The 23,444-nt window shown below is 34.6% G+C and overlaps 1 protein-coding gene across 1 annotated transcript in view; it reads left to right on the top strand.

The window, feature by feature from the left end:
• LOC142342999 (uncharacterized) overlaps window positions 1-15,874 on the top strand; it is a 76,712-nt gene extending 60,838 nt beyond the window's left edge. The window contains exons 17-24 of the mRNA XM_075394681.1: window positions 3,275-3,433; window positions 4,015-4,296; window positions 8,534-8,690; window positions 9,166-9,299; window positions 11,902-12,131; window positions 12,394-12,463; window positions 12,727-12,901; window positions 15,622-15,874. Of these exons, the coding sequence (XP_075250796.1) occupies window positions 3,275-3,433; window positions 4,015-4,296; window positions 8,534-8,690; window positions 9,166-9,299; window positions 11,902-12,131; window positions 12,394-12,463; window positions 12,727-12,901; window positions 15,622-15,721 (1,307 nt within the window). The 3' untranslated portion in view covers window positions 15,722-15,874. The remainder of the gene's footprint in view (window positions 1-3,274; window positions 3,434-4,014; window positions 4,297-8,533; window positions 8,691-9,165; window positions 9,300-11,901; window positions 12,132-12,393; window positions 12,464-12,726; window positions 12,902-15,621) is intronic.
• The last annotated feature ends 7,570 nt before the right edge of the window (window positions 15,875-23,444 follow it).

Genomic DNA, 23,444 nt, shown 5'->3' with positions numbered 1-23,444 from the left:
CAAAGTTGGTCGATTTTGATTTCAAGAGACCTAATAATTTTCATGCTTTTTGTTGTTATAATATTTTTCCGTAAATGAGTACTTTCCAAAGAATTTGACAAACTGATTCAGTTATAGTTTCTTATATTAAACTTAAAGTAATAATATCAGTTAAATTATGGAGTTAATACGACTGCCCGCAAATCAAGTTTTGCCTTGTTCGACTACTACGATTGAACTATGTCTTTGTTTGATTGCAAAAACTATATTATGATTAGCGTTTATATAGCTGGTGCCATTGATGCATGGGTTCATTTTTCATGAGAAATACATGTTTAAAAAATACACCGAAAAAATTCCGCAAACGAATTGAAGTCCAAAATGGACCAATTCAACTGACATGATTGTCTCTTCTACTTAATTATACTAATCCATTCAAAACAATTACGGGAAAAATAACAATGGAAATTTTTCTGACAGCGAAAACTGATAATAAATCTTAAAAAAAAATTACTTTGCAAATTGATAATCAAACACAACTATTGACAAAAGACCTTGCAATTCAGTTAAGTTTTCGTTACCAAAAGACTACCAATGTACAGAGATTCCAACAAAAAATTCATATAGTGAAAACGATTAGAAAAATTGAGGGAAAAATTAAAATAATAATGTTCCCAACAAAACTCTTGAACAAAATATGTACGAAAGGATAAAGTGCTACTTCACAACAATAGTTTGGTGACGAAACTTAAATTACTTCTTCTGCTCAAGCATTCACTTGCCCCGTACCTGTTGAAATGTATGAAAAACCAAAAAAATCAAAGATCAAAAATATTTTGGAAAAAATGTGAGTTTTTATTATATATTTCGGTGAGAAGTGGCCTCTCTGTTCTTCAACGACACATCGCCAATAGAATTGTTCTAAATGAAAGATTAGACAAAGATTCCAAAAGAAGCTCAAAGTCGGGAATATGAAAAAAAAACAGATCAAATTTGCTAAAAAATGCTTTAATTTACTCAACTCTCTTCACCAAAATCAAACCAAAACTAATATCAACTGAAAGACGAAAAAAAAACTACTTGAAAAATCAGCTCGAGGCGCGGAACTACATAAGTGCTATAGAAATTTGAAGAACGGAAAACATCTTAAAAAGTGTCCAACTTAGCAAGATGGCTGAAATCGCCCAAAATTTAATCTAAATTTACTTCAATTGATCAAAAATGCTTTCAACTGCAGTAAGACTAGTGCAAATAATTGAGACAAACGCATTTAACTGAAAAATTTAGAGTTTTAATAAAAAATTGCTCTGGAAATTATTTTGCATGTGGTCAAAGAAAGTTTTTTCATGTCTTATTTTCTCGCTCTCTCTCTCTCTCTCTCTCTCTCTCTCTCTCTCTCTCTGTGTGTTTGTTTGTGTATGTGTGTGTGCTCTTCAGTATTTCCACCTAAGCACTTTGTTTTTGCTTCTTGGGTTAATTACTCTCCAGCAGAATTAGCGCTCAAAAAACACTTCACCAACGCTGCTCTTCGAGTTGTAAAGAGATTCATTGCGCAACAGCTTCTAGTTTCTGCCTATTTTCATCACAAAAAGATTTGCAGTAATCTGTAATAGGTTCTTTGAGCGTATTTCTACTGTTGCTTCGGTCACTTTATTGCTTAATTTCTTTTAGCTAACTCCCAGGTCGAGTTCCAGACCCAAATTTTTGTCTGATCAGACTTTGAAGACCGAAATTATCTCTGATCAGACTTTCCAATCGGCAATTAACCCTGATCAGACTTTGCAGACCCAAGATACCTCTGATCAGATTTTCCAGACAAAAATGGTTTCTGATCAGATTCTTCAGACCGAAGTCGTTCTGATCAGACCATCTTCAGACCATGGTCCAGACTCAAATTCAGACCATTGCCCAGACCTTAATCAGACTATGATCAGACTCAAGTGCTCTCGAGAGATTATGATGACATCCAGTCGCGCTCGAAGCGTTTATGGTCAGACTCAATTGCGCTCGCAGCCATTTATGATCAGACTGAAAGGCGCTCGAAACCAGTTCTGATCAGACTCAAGTGCGCTCGAAATAGTCTGATCAGAGAAAGTTTTCACTTACGAAAAAATCTCCTAATTTGGCTAAAATGTATTTATTTCATAAAAACTGATGTTTGCAGAGTTTATTTCGTCTAAGGAAAAATCAATTATAAAAGTATTGCTAAAGAAAACAAAACCCAATCGTTGAGAACAAATTTTATTCAGCGTACCGTTTAGTGTATGTTTCTGACTCAATGGACGAAATTAGACAGCTTTCCATAAGAAACATCGTGGTCTCCAGTTGATCAAAATTTCTTCTGAAGGGGACCGGCCTCTGCTATCAGCAGGACTCTTTTTTCTGATCTGAGCTATCGGACTTTAGATGAGTCTCTGATCAGAACGCTTCTTTATGGCTGCCTCTTGGCAGAGCCAATATCTCTTAGTAAACAAAAACAAAATAATGAGAAAAAATAATGCGCTCGAAATGCTCCCTGATCAGACCCAATTGCTTTCGATAACATTTCTGATCAGACCCAAGTGCGCTCGAAGAGTTTATGATCAGACCCAATTGCGCTCGAAGTCGCCTCTGATCAGACCCAAGTGCGCTCGAATCCACCTATGATCAGACTTTTCAGACCAAATCAACCTCTGACCATCTCAGACCATCTCCAGACCATCTCCAGACCATTGTCCAGACTGTAGTGCGCTCGAACTTCCTTCCAGACCCTGTAATTTCGGTATGGGAACACACGGGTGTGCGCTCGACTGGGTCTGATCATAAACTAATTTTGGTCTAGACCTCAACCCGGATAGCATTTTTTGTATAAATAGCTGATTGTAATAGCTTGAATTTGTCCCGGATCAGACCCAAGTGCGCTCGAAGAGGTTATGATCAGACCCAATTGCGCTCGAATCCGCCTATGATCAGACTTTTCAGACCAAATTGACCTCTGATCAGACCATCTTCAAACCATGGTCCAGACTTTTCAGACCAAAATTACCTCTGATCAGACCATCTCCAGACCATCGTCCAGACTGTAGTGCGCTCGAACTTCCGTCCAGACCCTGTAATTTCGGTCTGGGAATACACGGGTGTGCGCCCGACTGGGTCTGATCCTAAACCAATTTGGGTCTGGGCCTCAACCTGGGTAATTATGCACTGTGCTAGATTTTCTAAATTTCTCTGCCATTACTGAAATTCGGTTGATATATTTTTATGTTAATGTTTGCGTGTCCTAAATCCAGTTTAACTTATAAAAATTTCTTTGTAGGTTTTGTCAATACGACCTCTTTATTGGGTGAAGCTGTGACAGGTCTGCCAGGTCCTTCCCATGCTCTGAGAGTAGAGCTATTGGCGGTGCTGGACTGTGACAACTTCCAGGGCAGGGTTCAGTCAGCTGGAACCACACTGGCCTCAGCCGTATACACCAGTCAGTCTACAGTTGTAGTACTTCAGCGTCAAAATATTATTTGGGCAATTTTTTAAGTTCCCTTGAAAATGCTGGATTTCTTAAAATAGTTCAGAGAGGAATCAATTATTGAGATTTCAATTGTTCGAAAGTATTATGATGCTTCAATCTAAAGAGGCTGGTGACTTTTAGATAGGTTGTTGCAACTCGCTTCTACTGAATCTTGCAAATCATAATTTTAAATTTTAGGATCTTCTCCGTTTAGTGGGTGCTTAGTGAGTGTAAACTCATGTGACAGCTCATTTAACAATTCTAAATAAATATTTACAGGTCGTTTAACGAACGTACCGAAGATTCCCGGCGTTTTAAAACCAAGCATACCGACGTGACCAAAGAAAAACGCAAGGGCCTTCGTAGTTTCTGTCTAAGTTAAACCGGTCTAAAAATCTACGATCTAAATCGACTATTTATGGAGCAAGATTATAAAATATTTCAGAAAAAGAATTTTTATTGTGACTTTCTAGAAAGTATCATTAAAATCGAAAACCTTAGTTTTTCAGTTATAAAGAAATAGATATTGAATCGTGTCAGCGTTATTTCAGAGCCATTCGAGGTTGCAATGAACGCCTCTGAGTCAGGATGTGAGTCTGAAACCAGCATCAAAACGTGCATCTCGCTGAATGGAAACGAAGATCCAAGTAGAATATTCTTTTATCAGCAACAGACAAACATCTCGGACGACCTATTCCACATTTCCTTCGGCTCCCCTGACTTCTGTGCTATTAAAACCGGTCTGACTCCTGGCACTCATTACAACTTCACAGCCACTGTCCAGAAAAACCAACTTGAGGGACCCAAATTTGACTACTTTCAGCTATGCACATGTAAGCATTTTCAGTTCTTCATTTCTAGTTTAAATTTCGATAATACCTTCAACACTCTATACTGTTCGTGTATTTCGTCTCGGGGTTATTTATGGCAACGTGTCTTTTTAATTTAGTCAATATTGGTATATCATTTTTTGCGTGAAGAAAATTGAAGATTATCCACCAACTTCTCTTAAACACAATCGATTGGTTATCAATTTTTCAATCACTCATTGAGTTTATTAATTAAGACTAATTGAACTGTCTTCAATTGAACTAATCAAATAATTTTTCGATGGCGAGAATCCTTCTTTTCAATTGAATTCCTTTTGCATTGTAGAAACAACCAACAATTCAAAGGTGTGCTGAGTGAGATGAGGGGTTGGCATGATGTTATGATGTTCAGTGGCTCATGGACAATGAGATTTAGGATTTTTCATGCCCGTAGTTTTTACTGGCCAGGACTGAAAAAAAAATCCTTAAAAATATCAGCTGCTAGATTATGGAAACTTCAACTTCAACGCCAAAAGTCAGCCATTAGTTATGAAGAAATAAAATGAAAAACATCACAAAACGATCCCGATAAAAACCCTGAACACATTTTGAAGTTTCGAGCAATTTATATTACATTGCCAACTTTTTCATAAAATCAATAAAATACGTATTTCACGCGTTTCTGTAATTTATAACGTGCGTGCAAATCATTCCCATTAAATTTCCCCTAAAGTTCTGCAATTTTTGCTTATGATTCTTTGGACGATTTTTTTACAAAGTCCCCTGATTTTGAAAAAACTGAAACTGTGGTTTGATAAGAGAAGTCATTTTTTCTGTAATGTTTTCCAGTGAAATTGCTCCTGAATAGCATTGAATTTTGAATTAATGCTTTCAACTAAATCAAGTTGCTCCAGTTATTTATACAAAATCAGCAGACTAGATAAAAACTAAACAAATATTGCTGCTTTAAGATTGTAAACTAAAATTAAAAAATACAAATCCAACCTCCCAAATTTTGATATTCAGTCCACAAATTGTAATATTGAAAACTGAAAAAAACTACTGATCATTACCCAAAAAACTGATTCTGGAAAATTGCCGACATTTGAAATTTTTATTTCTGCAATACTTTTTATTCCGTGTTTTAAGGATTGATGGGTTTTTTTTAAATTAGAGAACAAATGGGGACGTTTTGCTACTGACTCTTCGAAGGATTAATATTCAAATAAATCTAATTTTTTGTGAGAATTTTGAAAATTCTTAAGTGCGATTTTGATTTTTTGCCAATGTAAGGCTCTAAAACAGTATCACTTGTTATTAAATTTATAAACATTCAAAAAATACGACAAAATGCAGATTTGGTTCTGAGTCACGATTCACATCGTGCAAGATTTGTGTCCGTTCATCAACTTAGCTAAGACTGTCAAAGATTTGACTGATCGTGAAGCTTATCCATGCAGAAGTCGATTTTTGATATTAAAAGTTTTTTCTGTTTCAATTAAATAAAATCTTATTATTAAATTGTTCCTATTGAAAAATTTTTTTCTATTTAGGTGTTACTGCTATTTTCTGATTTTTTTATTTTAAACTTTCATCTTTTTTGTTTTTTGCCGCTTTCTTTGTATTCTACGCGTTGTTGTTATTGTGTTTCGCCGTTAATCTTTTAACTAAACAACGAAAATTTTAGAACTAATGCTTTAATATAATTCAGCCTGCTCCAGTTCATTATATAAACATAAAACTGGATGAAAACTAAATATTTTGTTGAATTAGACATCAAATTGTGACTTTGAAATCTAAAAAAAAATTACATTTGTTAAAAACAGTTTTTTCTGAGAACTTTTTAAATTTGCGATATTTGTAACTGTTGTTTGCAATGTCTGTTCACGTGTGTTTTAGGGAAATATTGAATTTGAGTAATATTAGATAGCATATGGGGACAATTTGTTACTGACTCTTGGAAGTAATGTTTAAATTCAAAGAATTCAAATTCTTGTAAGAATTTTACAAATATTCAGTCAAGGTCTGATTTTTTTTACCAATCAATGGTATTAATCTGTTTCACCAGTTTTTAAGCGTTCGATCATAAATTATATAACATGCAGCAGATATGCATGTTCTTTTCTTAGCCAAGATCCATATCGTTCCTGATTTGATTTGCTTTATCTCTAGTGAAGTTTGTCTCTGCAGTATTTTATGTCTCCATTAAATTTTTCTAATTCAATTAAATAAAATCTTTCTATTTTTTTGTTTTGATAGAAAAAATCTTTTTTTATATTTGACATTGCTAGCTTGATTGTCCTGTTTTGTGAGTTTCCGATTTTCATCACTGCTTTCGCATTCTCTGCGTTATTGTTAGCATTCAACCATGTCACAATTTCCTAAGTAAAAAGAAGATTTTCCTGATGATAAAGTAGTTAATAAACCTTAGGTGGTCATAATAGAAATGAGTTTTTTTTTCAAAAGTTCTCAGAGAAAAAAAGTTTCTCTGTTTTGTTAGAGTTCCAGAAATTTCAAGGAGTATCATTTGTATGCAAACTTTGATGGCGGTTTTTCATTAGTGGAGATTGCTATCAAATTTTTTGTTAATTTTGACATTATTTTGGTACATTTTACATTTGTGTGAATGTTTTGATCAAATATGGAGCAATTTAATTGAACATTCGAAATGTCAGCTACTTAACGAGCCACCATCTCGCTCCTGTATTGGTATGTTCAGAAAAATTGACTTGTATTGGGGCACTGTTATCAAATAAATGGAGAGTTCTCCTATCATTGGTACTCGTTATCCCTCTTTTGATCTGATCAAATTTTGTTGGGGATGTAAATTTCGAGTAGTAACTTTTTTGTTTCACTTCTGAAAGGATTAAGTCAAATATATATTTAGGGAAGCTTTCAGTGTTTCTTTATGATTTCTGTTGATCGTACAAATCCCTCCACAGTTGCCCCCCCCCCACTGTTGGGTACATATGCAGTTGATTTTCAGCCTTTTGTCTTCCCATTTCAATAGTTTTAATAGGTTTAAAATGCTTTTCATTCCGCCATTTCAATTCGATTTTCTATGAAAAAAAAACGCTTTTCTTTGAAAACACCATTTTAATAGTTGAAGTGAACCGAAAGAAAAGGAATATGTCTTTTTCACCGTTTTATTTATTATCTTCGGACTAAGTCTTGCATACCAAGACAAGTTGAGTTGAATGTTTATTTTGCTGATGTTTGGTTATTAGAGTAGCAATCGCATCATTTTATAGGTTAAGTTATTCGCGTGATATTTGAGAAATTAGTGTCATTTTGTATGTACGATCACATATTCGCACACCACTAGTTTACAACTTATTGTTGAAAATGCGATAATTTAGCTATACATAACAGAAGAAAAAGAAACCAATTATTACCAGATTTTGAGAGATGAAAATTGGTTGACTTTGTGTCAATAAACGATGAAAAATATTAGTGGAGAAAGGGAATATTAAGCAATTTGTTTTCTGTTAGAGCCACCTAACAGTTTATCTTTAAACGTTAGTTAATCGAGTCTAGAAAATAAACCCCAACGGAAAAAAACCCACATATTTTAGATAGGAAATAAACCCCCAAGGAAATAAACCCCCACACAAGTAAGCCCCATTTTTGTTTTTAAAACAATTTTTGTTTTTTAAGCGTGTAAACAACCCAGGTTGAGGTGCCATCCGGAAGTGATCTCTGATCATCCGAAGTCCAACGCACACGGTGTGTTCCCAGATCATAATTACAGGGTCTGGGTTTTGGTTCCGGATGGGAATGGTCTGATCAGAGGTCAGTTCCGGATGGGAATGGTCTGATCAGGGGTCACTTTCGGTCTGGGGATGGTATGATCAGAGTTCATCTGAAGCGCTCAATCGTCTGGGCCATGGTCTGGGATTCCTCTGGGCCAGGGTTGCACAATCGTCTGGCAATGGTCTGATTTGGGTCTGATCAGAGATCAGTTCCGGATGGGAATGGTATGATCAGAGACCATTTTGAGCGCACATTCAGCGCACACGGTGTTTTGAGCGCAGATTAGTCTGATCAGAGGTCACTTCCGAATGGCACCTCAACCTGGGAACAAAAGCAAAATTTGTTACCTTAAAAAGTAAACAGAAAAGAGAAAAATTTGAATCAAGGACGAAGACCACCAGTGGAAATTTATGATTAAAAGGAACGGTTAAAAAGGTCAATTAGCCATTGTTTTGCTACCGTTTTTCCAGCTCTCATAATGGGTACAATTAACTGGACTGATTTGCAGGTCCTGGTGGCGTGGAGAACATAAATGTGCGCGGACTTTCGCTGACAGAGGTGATTGTGAACTGGGATGCTCCTTCTGCTGGGTCTGTAGACTCGTACCTCTACGCTAGAGATGATGAAACTTCGTCTCTTCTCAACAGCTCAACTACCAACTTTGTGTAAGAATCGTTTTGTGTTAAGTTGGGGTGTTTGGTTTATAATTTTACAGCAGTGATACGAAAATGCTACTCACAGGGGAGTTCAACTTGATCTGCGGAAGTTTGTATTAATAATAATACCAATAAATTGTTTTCGGATTAGGCAAACAAAAAAATTATATGTAACACACGAACGGATTCCAATTCACAAGTGTCTTAATGGTGCCTTTTGGAGCCCTTTGACTCTTATGGACTAATATTTTTCTTGTATCAAGCATCCTCAGCTCCACGGGTTGAGATTTTTCCCCAATTTTGTTTGAAATCAGCTGAAAATGTGCTGAATTTTTTAAGAATGAAATGCGTTGACGACTACTGGAATCATTTTTCAGCACTTTCAGCACCTGGAACTGAACATTCAACATATTCAGCACATTTTTTTTACAAAATTATCCCCTTATATCCGCTGCTGTTCATTCTTAGTACCGTGCGTTTGTAGGCATGGCAAGCTGACAGCAGGAACAGAGTACACATTCAATGTGACTATCCAGACGGAGATGGTGTGTCAGAAGAGCAGCGGTGACGTCACTCTGCAAGGCACGCCACTCCGAGTGGAGGTGACGGGATGCACACGTAAGTGTCGATACTATTCTATTAACTATGAAGCAAAGTTGATAGGAGTATCTAGCACCCGTCGAGGTGTCAATAAACCCAGGTTGAGTTGCAAGAACAAAGTAGGTACGACCAGAACTCCCCAGAATGAAACTGTCTATTTCCAGACTTTCGTCGGACCGCAGCCTAGGAAGCTAATATTTCTCGCACAATGCACCTAACATATTAATATAACTGCGAAAAATTCAGCAGAGCAAAGCTGTTTTGCGGTGCTCTTGATTTTTTACGACTCGAGGAGAAGCAAAGCAAAAGTGTCTTTTTTAACTGAATAATAAATTTGCGGGAATGAATATATCGCAAGAAGTGAACCTCGGGAAAAACTTGGTTTTACTGGTCATCACAAGTGAAAAGGAGAGCGAAAGAGAGAGAGAGAGAGAGAGAGAGAGAGAGAGAGACGGAGAGAGAGAAAAAGATTTCTATAATAACATTAGTTTTGAAAATGCGAGACATTGAGCTGTGAAGAATTTTACTATAAATGTTTTATAAATGTTTACAATTGTTTTTTTGGAAAAATGACAATAATTAATGAAAATCAAAAATATTTTCATATGCTTGATAGTTTTTGTTCATTTTATTTTAATTTTGCCCAAAGCACAATACATTATTTTTTGTTATAACTAGAACTTTTGTGAAGATGTGACTAGTTTTTTCTAATATTTTTGATATTTCTAATACTTCTAATATTTTAATATTTTAATTTCTAGCTTATTTCTACATTGTTATTTAGCCATTTTTTTTTGTTTTGAGTTGCTCTACTCTTTACATTTGATTCCCAATGCTGGTTGATTTGGATTAAGATGGAAACGGCAACTCTTTGATTCCGGCAATGTTTTTGTTTCGTCGTCTGACGCTCGCGCCAACAATCTTAAAAAATCTGTCTCTGTTAATTTTTTCTTTCACATTTTTCAACTCTTCTTGCTGTTTTTGTGTGCGTAATGATGGAACGCACACAAAAACAGCAAAAAGAGGTGGCTGGCTTATTGGTGGTTGGTTTTCAGCTGAACATATTGGAGGTTGGTTTGCAACTGAAATGCATGATAAAATTTTTTTTATCATAGTTGACTCAGCTTAATATATGAATGATTTCGAGCACTGTTAAAGTCACTTAAGATTATTTTAAAGAGTTTAATATGTGGCATCACCAATTGCAACTAAAATCAACTGAAATTTGTATTTGTTGCTATCTACTATTCGCCATGACGTGAGTCTGTTTTGCATTTTATTTGGCAATCTGCCGGCTGCGTTATTGCATAAAATACAGTTCATTAACTCAAAAAATGTGAAACGCACTGAGAGAGAAACAAAATAGGATACTGATTAACAGAGTGAAATTTACGTGATAATATTTACACTGCGTAGCTGTTTAATTGCTTTTTGTTATAACTAATGTGTTTTTGGCTTATGTCGCTTTTTGAGCGATAAAAGTAGTTTTCACTAAGTTTTCGTTAAGCTTTATTGTTTTAAGCTTTTCAGGCCTTTTTTGCATTCTTCTTCAATTTTTAGAGAAATTGACGGGTTGTTTTGTTTACATTAGTTGTTGTAGCAATTTTGGTTGTCTTCCAATTTCATCAATAATTGTTTTGCGTTGAGTTTTTTTGTTGAAAAAAGATGAGTGAATTTGAGCAGAAATCGGCCAATTTATGTCTATTTGTTTTGTCTATTTCTTCTGATTCTACGCTTTTTGCTGTAGTTTGCTCGGTATAATCTTAGTTAAGAGCTAGCTATTCTATATGTGTTGCTACTCTTTGGTGATACATGGCTAGACAAGATAGACATGGCACTTTTCACTGAAATCAATTATTCAATTTTTTTCAGAAAGGTTTTCAGATTATTCTTTTCTTTGCATTTTTTGTTTGTTGTTTACTATTTCTTTGCCGCGTATTGTATGAGTGACTGATCTAGCAGACAAATTTGTAAACTTTTTCCTCCGAATAGTTGCTGGGAATAAACTTGAGAGCTTTAAACATGGCTTTTTTCAGTTAATAAAGTTATACGATTCTCTATTTTTTTTCTTTCGTTTGCAATTTTTCTAATTGTTGCTAATCTTTCTGCGCCAAATATTGGTTGGGTGACTGATATACAAAACGATGTAGTAGAAATTTTTGTAGTTGAAATTATTTTCTCAGAATGATTCTGGGGATATTACGTTTTTTGAAGAGATCTTCTTTAGTGAATTTTATGGAGAGCATTGTTTTTCAGTTCTGTATATCATCATCTCCTCTCGCTTTTCTCTTTACGGATCCGTTTTGCGAGGTTGTCTGGTTTTTGGCAATGGTTTTTTGTAGTCACAATTAAATGCAAATTTCATCAGATGCAATATCACTTTTTTCAGTTAGTTTGCTGATGTTATTTTTCCGGTTGTTTTTTCAAATTACCTAGTATAATTATGTAATTATGTAGAATGTGCATCAAATCAATGAGGACGGTCATTTTTTTAACTTCGAGTCGTTTCCGGTATTCTTCTGGCTATGTTTTTCATTTCAATATTGCTGTGTGTCGGCCCTTCTGTGCTTGTATCCAACGGCAAGTGATTTATGATCAGAAAATTCCAATGATGTTTTAGTGGCCGCTGCCCCAATAATCACAGCTACGTACGTGTCAATCACGCAAGTGAGGTTGACCATTTCACAGCCAGTAGGCAAGGCTGATTACTACATACTCGTGTCAGATCCACCAATGAATGACCCTCAACTGGCTGAAATTGGGTCCACATTAGCGGAGGGCAAACAAATTGACGCTTCTGGTGTTGTAAACCTGTTGAATCTGGAGGAATACAGACCATACATTTTCTACGTTAGTTCAGAATATCACGAAAACTTTATTTTGCGATATTAGCTCTGGACAAAAACATTCAATTGCACTCAAGGAATAGTTGTAAGAATATCAATTGTGAAGAGCCATACTTGTCGAGGTGGCGCGGGGGGGGGGATTGTAAACAACATTGTTTATTGCAAATCTTCAAGAGCTGTTTGTCGTGATTTTGTTTTTGTTTTGTCTTGAAAAATGGTTCTGTATCTACTATTTATTTCCAGCTTAACTTTGGATTATTTTTCAGTTGTATCCTGTGCTCTGTGGACAAGTTGGACATGTACATCACAGAGTGTTCAGAGTTGAGAGACCAGCAAGTCAGTCTACTCTCTATGAAATACCCCCTCCCCGCCTCCCCCCCTCCAAACTTCTCATCCTTATCTTCGAAAAGATTAATATCATAGCATAGTTTCACTTTTCAGTCATTAATTAAGCACTTGTAAGATTTTTGCAGTCGAATTAGTTGGAACAGCAATGGACTTTCCAATCGGTCTGAAGAATGGCTAATATAATTAAAGTGTGTGTTAGAAAAATGACCATGTTTTGCATCTTTCTCGAAAAGGAAACAAAAGTCTTTCAGCTGCAACCAAGTTCATGAACATGGACCGTGGAGTTGCCATGTTTGTGTTGTTCTCTTGTGGGGTGGGTATTGGGGTGGCAATGTTTGTGGCATTGTCTGTCTGGGGTCTCATCTTCTTCAAAGTGGCGCCGGCTGCTAAAGTGGGAGCTGCAGCCAATGGACCGATAGCTGCCGGGTGAGCGAAACTTTTCCCAACATTTGCTTTCTTCATTAGCAGACTACATTGATTGTGGGGCAAATTTTAATCTCATTTTAATAGCTCCAAAGAGCGGTTTTGTTCTCTGCCAGTAGGCATCAATACTTCAAATCGCGGCTATTTTTTTGGCAATCTACCCGCTGTGTTTGTTTATTAATAGCCGCGCAGCGATAGCTGGGGCTATTATTGGCCTTCTCTTGGTTTTTTTACAATTTAAAGAATTTGAATTGTATTGGGGCGCTGTTTTTTTATTACGACTCGAAGAGTATTGGAGAAGCCCTTTTATTAATCAATTTTATTGGAGTGATTTTTGAAGCGGGAAGTGAAACGCGTGAAAAAATTTTGAGTGATTTTGAAGCTAAACAGAAATTAAGAGCGGAGCGAAAAGAGAGTGGTTTTTGTTCATACCGCTGTTTTTGAGAGAGCGAGAAATTGATGTGTGAAAAAATGTTCCTTAAGCGAGCGAAATTTTTTTGTTCACGTGCGGCTTTTAAAAGCAGTTTTTTTGCAACTTTTGATGGTTATCAGGTTTGATTATGATATTGTATTAGTTTTAGGTTTGTTTTGATAGGAATTGAAGGTTTCAAGTATTTAATTTGAGTTTAATGCTAATTTGGAGGTTTTTGATCAGTTTTGCCGATTTTTAGACGAAATTTAATGTTTTTTGCCTGATTTTTTTGTTTTAATGCTTTAAGTGGGATTTGAAAAGAAGCCTGTTGCTTAAGGACTATTCAGATACCAATTGGCTAAAGTGTTCTTGGTATAAATAATTTTTTCTTAGAAAAATTGAGAAATTTTAAACCATTTTTCTTATTTTTTTTTGCATTTTTTCTTTTTTTTTAAATATTGGACAAGTTTTTTAGCCTGTTAAGTTTTGCTCAATGTTTTGTGAGTTTTTCATTGCTCTAATTGCAATATTTTTTTCGGCTTTATATTTCCATGTACTTTTAAAAAAAGTCATTGAGTTTTTCTAGTTTTTTGTTCAATTTGTTTTTGGTTTTTGAAAGCCGTTTCTATTCTTCCTTAATTTTTTCATGGCATTTGTGGAGATTCAGGGTTCACAATAGCTGTTATAATTGTTCAGTCATCTGTTTGGGCAACTTTCTCCTTCGAGTTGTTTCCGGAATTCTTCCGGCTATGTTTTTTTTTTAAATCTGTTCACTCATTTTCATGATTTTTGAAGTCAAATTGGAGTAGTGTTATTGTTCACGCCGAAACAGGAAATGGAGCGAGAAAGCGAGTGGTTTTGCGGCGTGAATTTTTTGGCTCCAATTTTAACGTAGAGTGAGAAAACTGTGTTTGAACAAAAATTCGCTTTCTCGCGAGTGGTTTTTTGTTCACATGAGGCAATTTCACTTCGGTTTTTATTGTATTTACAGTTTTTTGGATCGGATTTTTTTCTAAATAGTTTTCCCAATCCGTTCATAGATCATTTTAGGACTAATTTTTTGTTAGAATCAAATTTACGTTTCTCGATAGCGGTTGTTTTGTTCTCGCTAGCGGTTTTTTGTTCCCGCTAGCGGCATTTTGACACTGATTTTCTGTTTTTTTTATGTTTATTTGATCTGATTTTTTTCGAAATGGTTTTCCCGATTCACTCATAATCCATTTTAGGTCTACGTTTTTGTTTAGTCAATGAAAATTCTTTGAATATTACGTCAGGACTTGTCTTGCTATGTTTTTTTTATTTCGTCGTCGCGATTTTTGTTACGACCATATGACGTCACAACCACTTCAAATCTGCTTTTTGTTCATTCGTTCAAGCAATTTTGACTGAAGTGCGTGCGTGACGTCATTTTGTGCTCTTAGTGGAGCGAGCTTTTTTGTTCATTGGTGTGATTAAATTTTTGGTCACACTTGACTTACCTCACTCTCAAAAACGACTTCCTCACTTTGAAATCGACTTTTATTTACTTTAATTCAAAGAGATAATTTTAAATGAGTGTGTGTCACTCTAAATGAGGGTTTTTTGAGAGCAGCTAATAGAGGCAGCAAAAACTTATACCGATTTTTGATCAAAATATAACATATCAGCCTTCAATGAAAAGACGAATTTTTTAGGTCTGTCTTTCTTACTGTTTTTTTAGACTGCAGATCTACGAAGCTATTGTGGCTATTTTCTGGCAATCTGCCAGATATGTATGTTAAAATTGTTCAGTTGTTAAATGGGTGGACATCAATAGTACAAGGTTCCGGGTCGAGGTTTGTCGATTAATTTTCGTAAGAAATGCGGTGAAATGCGGTGAGAAAAATAATTTTCACCGAGTTTTACCTACATCTTTTTTCGGTGAATGCCGTGAATCTCGGTGAATTATTTATTTTCACCGCATTCACCGCTTTCACCGCATTTCTTACATTAATTTGCCACAAAATTCCATTCGGTGAATGTTTGTAAGAAATCCGGTGAAATGCGGTGAATTATTTTTTTTCACCGCATTCACCGCTTTCACCGCATTTCTTACATTAATTTGCCACAAAATTCCATTCGGTGAATGTTTGTAAGAAATTTGGTGAATTTTTGTAGGAAATGCGGTGAAATGCGGTGAAATATTTATTTCCACAGCATTCACCGCAGTCACCGCATTTCTTACAAAAATTTACCCAAAAACCTCGACCCGGTGTTTCTCTGGTGGTTTTTTACTCGATACCAACAGTTCTGCAATCATTCTTTAAATCGAAATTATTATTGAATGTTTCAGGACAATGGTGGAGGAGATTCCGGCAAATTGGCGCATAAATCATTCATACGAAATACGAGCTGACTTCAATGCCCTCTTGCAACAACAAAAACTGAAATAAATACAAAATTAAAAGATGAATTGTGAAGTTTAAAAAACTTACTTGAGATCTTAAACCAAAAAGTCGAATTTAAAAAGATCTCTGTATATATTGAGCAAATTTGTACATAACAATAGATACAAGTGAAATTCTAATTCTCATTTTTTTGTTTCAGCTGAGCTCCAGTTTTCTTTTTCAAGAAAATTACGCAACCATTTCTCCTATAGCTCTTTTATGTATCTCCAAGCCCGGAAGGAGGAAGGACAAAAAACACAAATCATACTGGAAATGTCACAAAAAGTTGTTTTTTAATTTGACTTGAGAAAATTTACCGACACAATATCAGCTAATTAATCTAACCATCATAATTGAGCTCGACCTGTCACCCATCACCAAGCAAGTTTCTTTCAAGCGAATTGAAAATGGTGTAAAAATCTTGCAAGTGAATCCAAAAATTTGAAAGAATCATGCAAGAAGATGGAATTCGTATGCATTCTCTTACAAGAAAACTCGCAAAATTGTTGCAAGTTTTTCTATTCATCGATCACTAGGGTGTACACGAAGGAAATTCAGGTGGAACTAGGTTATCTCCATGTTGATATCAAATCTACTTGCAATAATTGTTCCGAACCACTTTAGTGGAGGATGAACTATATAATCAAACGGGTTTTTCTTCGTTCAGACAATTTTCCACGATCGATATATTGATCGTAGAGGGTTGCGACGAGTATCGTCAGAAAGCCTGTCCGTCGTAGAATGTGGAATTAAAAAATTTTTTTGATTTTTGCTCTTTAAAGAGAGTTATAATGGTTTAAAGTTTTGTGAATAGTAAACCGAAATCCGTTGTTTTGTTCTCATTTTCCATATTTTTGACAAACCTTTTGTCAATTTTGCTAAGATTTGTAAAAATTGATAGAAACAATATCACAGAATTTAGTAAAAACACAACTAAGAACTTTCCTGAAATTCGTTTATTCGACACAGTTATCCAGGTTTAAGATTTTGTGAACATTTCACAGATTTTCGTTGTTTCTGTTCACATTTTGACTATTGGTGTGCTAATTTTTCGCAATTTTGCTTTGAAAAAAATTAAAAATGATAATAATAGTATCGTTTGTTTAACCTCCGTAAACAAGAGTGTTTTTTAACAGTTTTATTCATTATTTGGCTAAAGTTTTTGCTAAATTTGTCAAATTTCAATCTTTTTCAAACAAAAATGGCTTGAAATAGGCTTTTGTAGTCCAATTTGTTAAAATTTTGTCCGCTAATTAAATTCTTTAATTAGGCAAAACGCATCATTTATGTTTGATATATTTATTTTTGTCAATTAATTCATGTCCATATTATTCGGGATAATGAATTGTTCCCAGAAGACGAACGGCAGTAGCCAAGCTAGTTTTGGTCGAAACGTTGTTTCTTAAAGTCCAAAAAAAACAGCTTGTGATCAGTGTTTTTTAAATGTTCGCATTTCCACCTTTTTTACGTTAATTACTGAAAAAAATATCAAAACGCGTTAATGAAAGGTCCAACTGGTTCCTTTCCTGGGGAGTTCCAAGGAAACCTAATTCGATTTTTGTCGGAAACTTACGGTCTTTTTGACATTCAAAAATCCATATTTTTAAAATGAAAAACGGTTTATTGAACTTTGCGACATTCTTCTCTGGTCAAATTGGTTTAATTGATTAAAATTTAACGCTTAGAGCTATGTTATTTTTCAAATAATCGTTTTTCTGCTTTGATACTACAAGTTTTCACGCAAAAATAACTGTTTGTGGACATTTTCCAATAATTCGGGTTCTTTTTACGCTCATGTTACTTTATTGATAGTTCAGGTGCCATTGGTGCCATATTCTGTGCTTTTTAGAGGAGGTCATTATTGAACACATCGGTTTATCGGTGAATAGATTATTATTTTAACTGCTTCAATTTTGACTTCTAGAAGAATTTAATAAATTTTTTTTGGTTTTTGGTCGTTGTTTGTCGTTCTTGTTGTAGTCGTATCGGTTTTACAAAGTCTGGATAATTAAATGTCTTGGCGTCTTTTTATGGATTAACTGAGGAAACTATATACTGAATACGGCTGAATGCTATTATTTTTCACCAGTGGGAATCCAATTGTTTTAAAAAAGTATACAGATGTCCTCTTCTAATTTCTCCTTTCGCTGTTTTTTTTGCCTACTTGTTACCTACTCTCAATAAAAGCAGGCTGTTTATAAAAAAGTTGTTGACGAAGAAAGGGAGAATTAAACAAGCGGTATTCTTTGGTGCACCGCTTATTGTTTTACCGGCCTCGATACCGGTTTTTTGCAAAAGAATAAATTGTTTCCTGATTTTCGTCTTTTTTGTCGTTTTTTGTGTAGACGAATGAGAAACAATGCATAATTGGAGGTCAAAGCGGCTTGCTTTGAAAGAAAATTATGCTGATTTCGTTTGATAACTGAAAGTTTTCATGATTTCGGTAAGAAAGGTTTTAGAAGATATAGAAAGGTACACTTTATAAATTTGAACTTGCTTGTTTTTTTTCTACGTGTTATCTAGTCTCCTGAACAATAACTTGCTTATCGAAATTTCGGGGTTAAAAGAAGCACAGACGATTAAATCTAAGGTTTTTAGTGCAATGCTGATTGTTTTACGCCTTCAAATCCAGTTTTTTTTTGCAAAATAATTAATTAGTTTTTGTTTTTTGTCCATTTATCGTTTCTTTTTGTAGAAGTTTGACATATTATGATTAATGGCAGTTCCCAAAACCTTTTTAGAAGATAAAAACCCTGCTCAGTGATTTCAGTTGCTATCTAATTCTTTGATGCAAAATTGAACGGAAATTGTTTTATTGCGTTCAAACGGAAATGTATTGCAAAATTAAACGAAAATTTTGCTTTTCGTCTGAATTTATCGTTTAAGTTTGTAGACGTACGACATAATCTGGAAACTGACAGGTCTCAATGTCTTTAATTTATAGTACGAATGAAAATAAATCCATGTGAAGTTTCATATGATATCTAATGGATTTCATTTAAATTTTTTTTTTTTCCAGAAGACATAACTTCGTCCTTTTTGTGCTTTTTTGTCTGCTTGTAACCGAATCTCATCAAAGACTGGTCCCATATTTTTTCTAGCGAAAAACAAGCTGGTCTGTTTAATTGGGTTTTATTTGAAACTCTTTTTTGACTTTTTATCTATTTAGTTTTTTTTTCTAAAAAAAGACATTGAGTTTTGGATGTAAATGCTTGTTGTTGTTATTTGATTTTTTTGTTTGTCTTGTCCCGTAGTCTTTATAATCACAAGTCTCATTGGCCCTCTAATGCGGTGTTATTTACTTTAATAAGTGATTTGTTTTAGAGGCAATTTTTTTATTCATACACTAATTATTGTTGATCAATATGTGAGAATTTTTGAAAGTTTTCTATCGCTTCCTGATTTGGTCGACAATTAAGCCAAACTTTTGGATATGCGGGCTCGGAACCTTATGTGCGAACGCACATTACTGAGCCTCCTTGTTGAGTCTCCTTGTAGCAAATGGAGCAAAAGGGCGATTTGGATTATTCAGATATCAAACTCAAACCTTTTTTGCATCCTTCAAACTATCAAGTGCTCCTCTTCGGCTGACTTGAAGGTGTCCTTTACAGATTCTATTGAGACGGGCATAAAACTTTTGGAATAGAGTGACATTTGTTGTTTTTAATTTCGTAGGAAGACTATCCACTTTGCTGATGAACTTAGTCAGCCAGAAATTAACTTTAATTTCTATCAACCGATTGTGTGAGAATTTTGGTACTCTTTCATGAAATCCAACTGAGTAAATGGAGTCATTTATGAAAAAACTTTCTTAGGTCCCTTGCCTCCGGAAAAAACTCATTACCTCGCGTATTTTGCAGAATTACGTACGCTTCAAAGTTTTGATTTTTCGATTATATTCCTGCGGTACCGATGTACGTCAAAAATTATTGAGGGATCCTCTCGGCACGAAAGTCCCAATCCCACGTCAACGCATCAACTTGAGGTGGCATTCCTTGAATTCATGCGGAAACAGCAATGCGAAGGTGGCATGTTAGCTTTTAAACTTTTCTGAAAAAGGTCCTGGGGCTGTAAACTTCACTTTGATCATATGAAAGAGTTGTAAAAAATAATAGCACAAATTATCAATGCGCGTACCTTCAAAGGTGGGTTGGGCTTTTAACGTTAATAACCTGATGGTGTGGAAGCTACCACTCTTTTCTAACGCAATGCTTATGGCAATTACAATCGTTTTCTTTGAGTTCACATTTGTTGGCTCGGTAATGTGCGATCGCACATAAAGTTCCGACCCCGCTCATCCACAATTTTGGCATAATTGTCTGCCGAATGAGGAACAGATAGAAAAACCCGGAAACTCAAATATTTTTCAAAAACAATAGTGTGTGAACGAAAAAATAGCCTCCAAAGCAAATAACTCAGTGGAGTAAAAATTGATGCCCTAGATTGATCAGATATGCTAATAATAAGAAAGCGAGTTAAGACGAACAGCAAAACCAAAAAACAACAATCATTAATTACATCAAATTTTTAATTTAAAGTCAACATAACGTCAGATAAAATTGAAACTAAACAAAAAACTTGTAATTCACAAGAAAATATTTGGGACCAGTCCATAATAAGGCTTGGTAACAATTAGACAAAACAGAACTAAAACAGTAAAGTTAAAAAATTCACTTGTTTTTTTTTAAGAAACAATTGATTTCAGAAGTATTGACAAGCATTAGAAAACAGCTACTTTTTCCCATAGGTTTATGATTAACAAAGCTTCTATGGAAGGCCATTAAGACCTGTCCCTATTCAATTTTTATGCAGTTAAAAATGGACAACAAAAGGACAACAAACAAAAATTCAAATAAAACTTGCTAGAAAGCGCCGTCGAAGCCGTATAGCCATATTTTGGCCGTCAAAATATGTTCGCTTGCGCCTTCTTCGAGCACCGATAATGTCCAATCTGACGTCTCAATAATGAGACTTGGTAACAAGTAGACAAAAAAATGGGCAAACTAAGTAATACTTTTGTTTTTTTCTTGGACCAAAATTATTTCCCAAATAATGAAAACCTTTAATTACAATAATAAACGATTAAAAAGTTCGTTTATTCATCCAAGGGAAGCCCTTGAGACCTGCATTTATTCACAATATGTCCTACGTCTGCAAAAAGAACGTCAAATATGACAAAAATCAAAAACTAATTTAATTTTTTTTGTGAAAAACCAGTGTCGAAGACAGTAAAGTCATAACGAATTCTTTAAAAACATTACATTTTATGACATAAATTCCTTTCGAGAACTTCCTCGAACACAAATAATGTCATATTTGCCCTCTAAATAACAAATTAGGTAACAAATAGACAATAAAAATAACAAAATAGAGAAGTTAAAAGGAGTTTTTGTTCTCAAAGTCATGAGAAATATCAATTATCTACTATTATCACAATATCAGCTCATCTATTCGTCCATGGAAAGCCAATAAAAAACCAGTCATCATACAGGAAATTTCATACGACTAATACGACAAAGTAAAAACGACAGTTAAAGATAAAATTTAAAAACTTAATCAAATTCTTCACGAAAATAATATCGAAGCCGTTAAAACCATAATCTATATCTTTCAGGATTTCAATATGTTTACTTAGGTTTTGTTGACCGCCAATAATGTGATATGTGAGCTGTCAATATTGTGATAATGTGATAAAACTAGAAAACGTGAAAAATTGTCAAATATCTAAAAATTAAAAATAAATGTGAAATCTGATAGTATCAAAACCAGAAAACCATAACTTAAAACAAAAACCACATTATATTTTAAATATTAAACCAGCAGAGAGAAGAATCATTCTTTCTTTGCTGACACCAAGCTACAAGTTGACCAAAACGCAAAGTTCAATAAGCCACTTTTTAAAACTCTAATTTCTTTGAAAGGCAAAACGATCATAAGCTTTTAAATTTTAAACGTCAAAACTAGATGCAGTGATTTGGATCCGCTTAGGAAGCCAATTTGATATATCACGACTGAGCTTTTGTTTAAAATGTTTTGTTCTTTAAATAATAAAAAAAATCGATTTTTTTTAAAAAGACCGACTGATTACAGTCCGAACTTTTTTGGATTGTTACAGTTAATGATTGGTCGAAAACCATCCCTTCTAATGCTCTTCGTCCGTTAGGAACACTTAATTTTGCAATTTTTATAGGTACAGATAATTTTTCAGCTCAAAAATTTAAAATAAGTACTGCATTTTTGATAATCATGGAGTAAAAATGGCAAAAAAACGGCAAAATTTTAATTAAAGAGCACTCTCAACGGAAGTTGAAGTAGAAATGGTCCCCTTTTGAGTCTACGAAGATCGGAAAATTTAATCAAAGTGGACTAAAGAAGCTTATTTTGTGCTTTTTTTATGAAAAAGGTTAAATTTTGAAATATTAAGCCAGAATTTTTGGTAGAAACTTTATATAACAATTTTTTTGTCTTTAAAAATCAACAACAAATTTGATGATCAACGACTTAAAATCAACAACAATTTTTTTTCGAAATTTTAACAAAATTTAGCAAAAATGTCAAAATTTTAGGCAAAAATTCCGTAAAATTTGAATGAAAACGACGGAATTCACTCTACTTTTCTCAAAAAATTAAACCTCAATAACTCCCTGTAAATGACGAAAATCAAAAAATCTTTTAAATTCCATATTCTACGCAGGACAAGCGTTCTAATGATACCAGTCTCAACTCTCTACGATGAATATAGCGATCGGCCAAAATTGTCTGAACCAAAAAAATCCATTTGAATATATAGTTCCTCCCCCCTCAAGAGGGGTTGGAACAAAAAAGCATTGCATAACCGACGGCGTCAATTGCTTGTGAACTTTAAAGCGCTTGAGTTTTTGGATGTAAAATTATAGGCCGCTTTGAAACAGCTCAATGCCTAGTGACAGTCAAAGTAGAAAAAAAACAAAGACACGGCGAATTGATGAAGGACAGTTTATAGTGTACATGGCAAAATATTTACAAGTCCATTTCTTTTTTGTAGGAAGTTCAAGCGCTTTACTATGTGTCACAAAAATTAAGAAAAGAAAGCGGAATAATTTTTGCAATAAGGCCTTTTAGGCACATTTGATAACTCCAAAGATTCCGATCCGTTCCATATTGTGTATTTTTGAAGATTGTTGAGCAAAATATTTCCTCCAACACCCTTGCGAATCTCGCACTAATTTTATCGATTTTCGATTAACCTAGCCCTTGCAATTTTTTCAATAAAATATTTGCTGTAAAGTAGGAATGTGGGATTATTCGTTGCCACGCATATTCTATGCGAACATTTATGTTTTTGCTACATAATTTCCTGATCTCGAAATTCACCTGTAGAAACCTGACAACAAAACTGAGGCGATTTGAAAATCATGGGCCACCTCCTGGTGAGAGCTCAAGCATTATTTTCCTCCGCACTGCAGAAATATTCAACGTCATCCAAAGAAATTAAGAATAGTTTAGCAATAATAACTCTCTTTTCTTTATGTTCGTTTTACCCTCGTCAATTGTGGAGATGGCCAGTTTCAGATCAACTAATCCAGGCATCATTCAGCCATGTTTTAGCTCCAGCTTGTCTTTCGTATTTGCCCGTTCTTCTCCCGCTTTTAAGCGGGCTCAACCAGACAAGAAATGGTTATGATCACGGTCATATTTCATACTTGCTCCTTTTAACTTATGTTCTCTATACTTAATCGTTTCTAAAGGT

Source organism: Convolutriloba macropyga, chromosome 7, assembly GCF_964194025.1.
Source record: "Convolutriloba macropyga chromosome 7, txConMacr16.3, whole genome shotgun sequence".
Lineage (NCBI taxonomy): Eukaryota > Metazoa > Xenacoelomorpha > Acoela > Convolutidae > Convolutriloba > Convolutriloba macropyga.
Note: the sequence above shows the minus strand (reverse complement) of the source record. Positions and strands in the feature narration are given on the sequence as shown.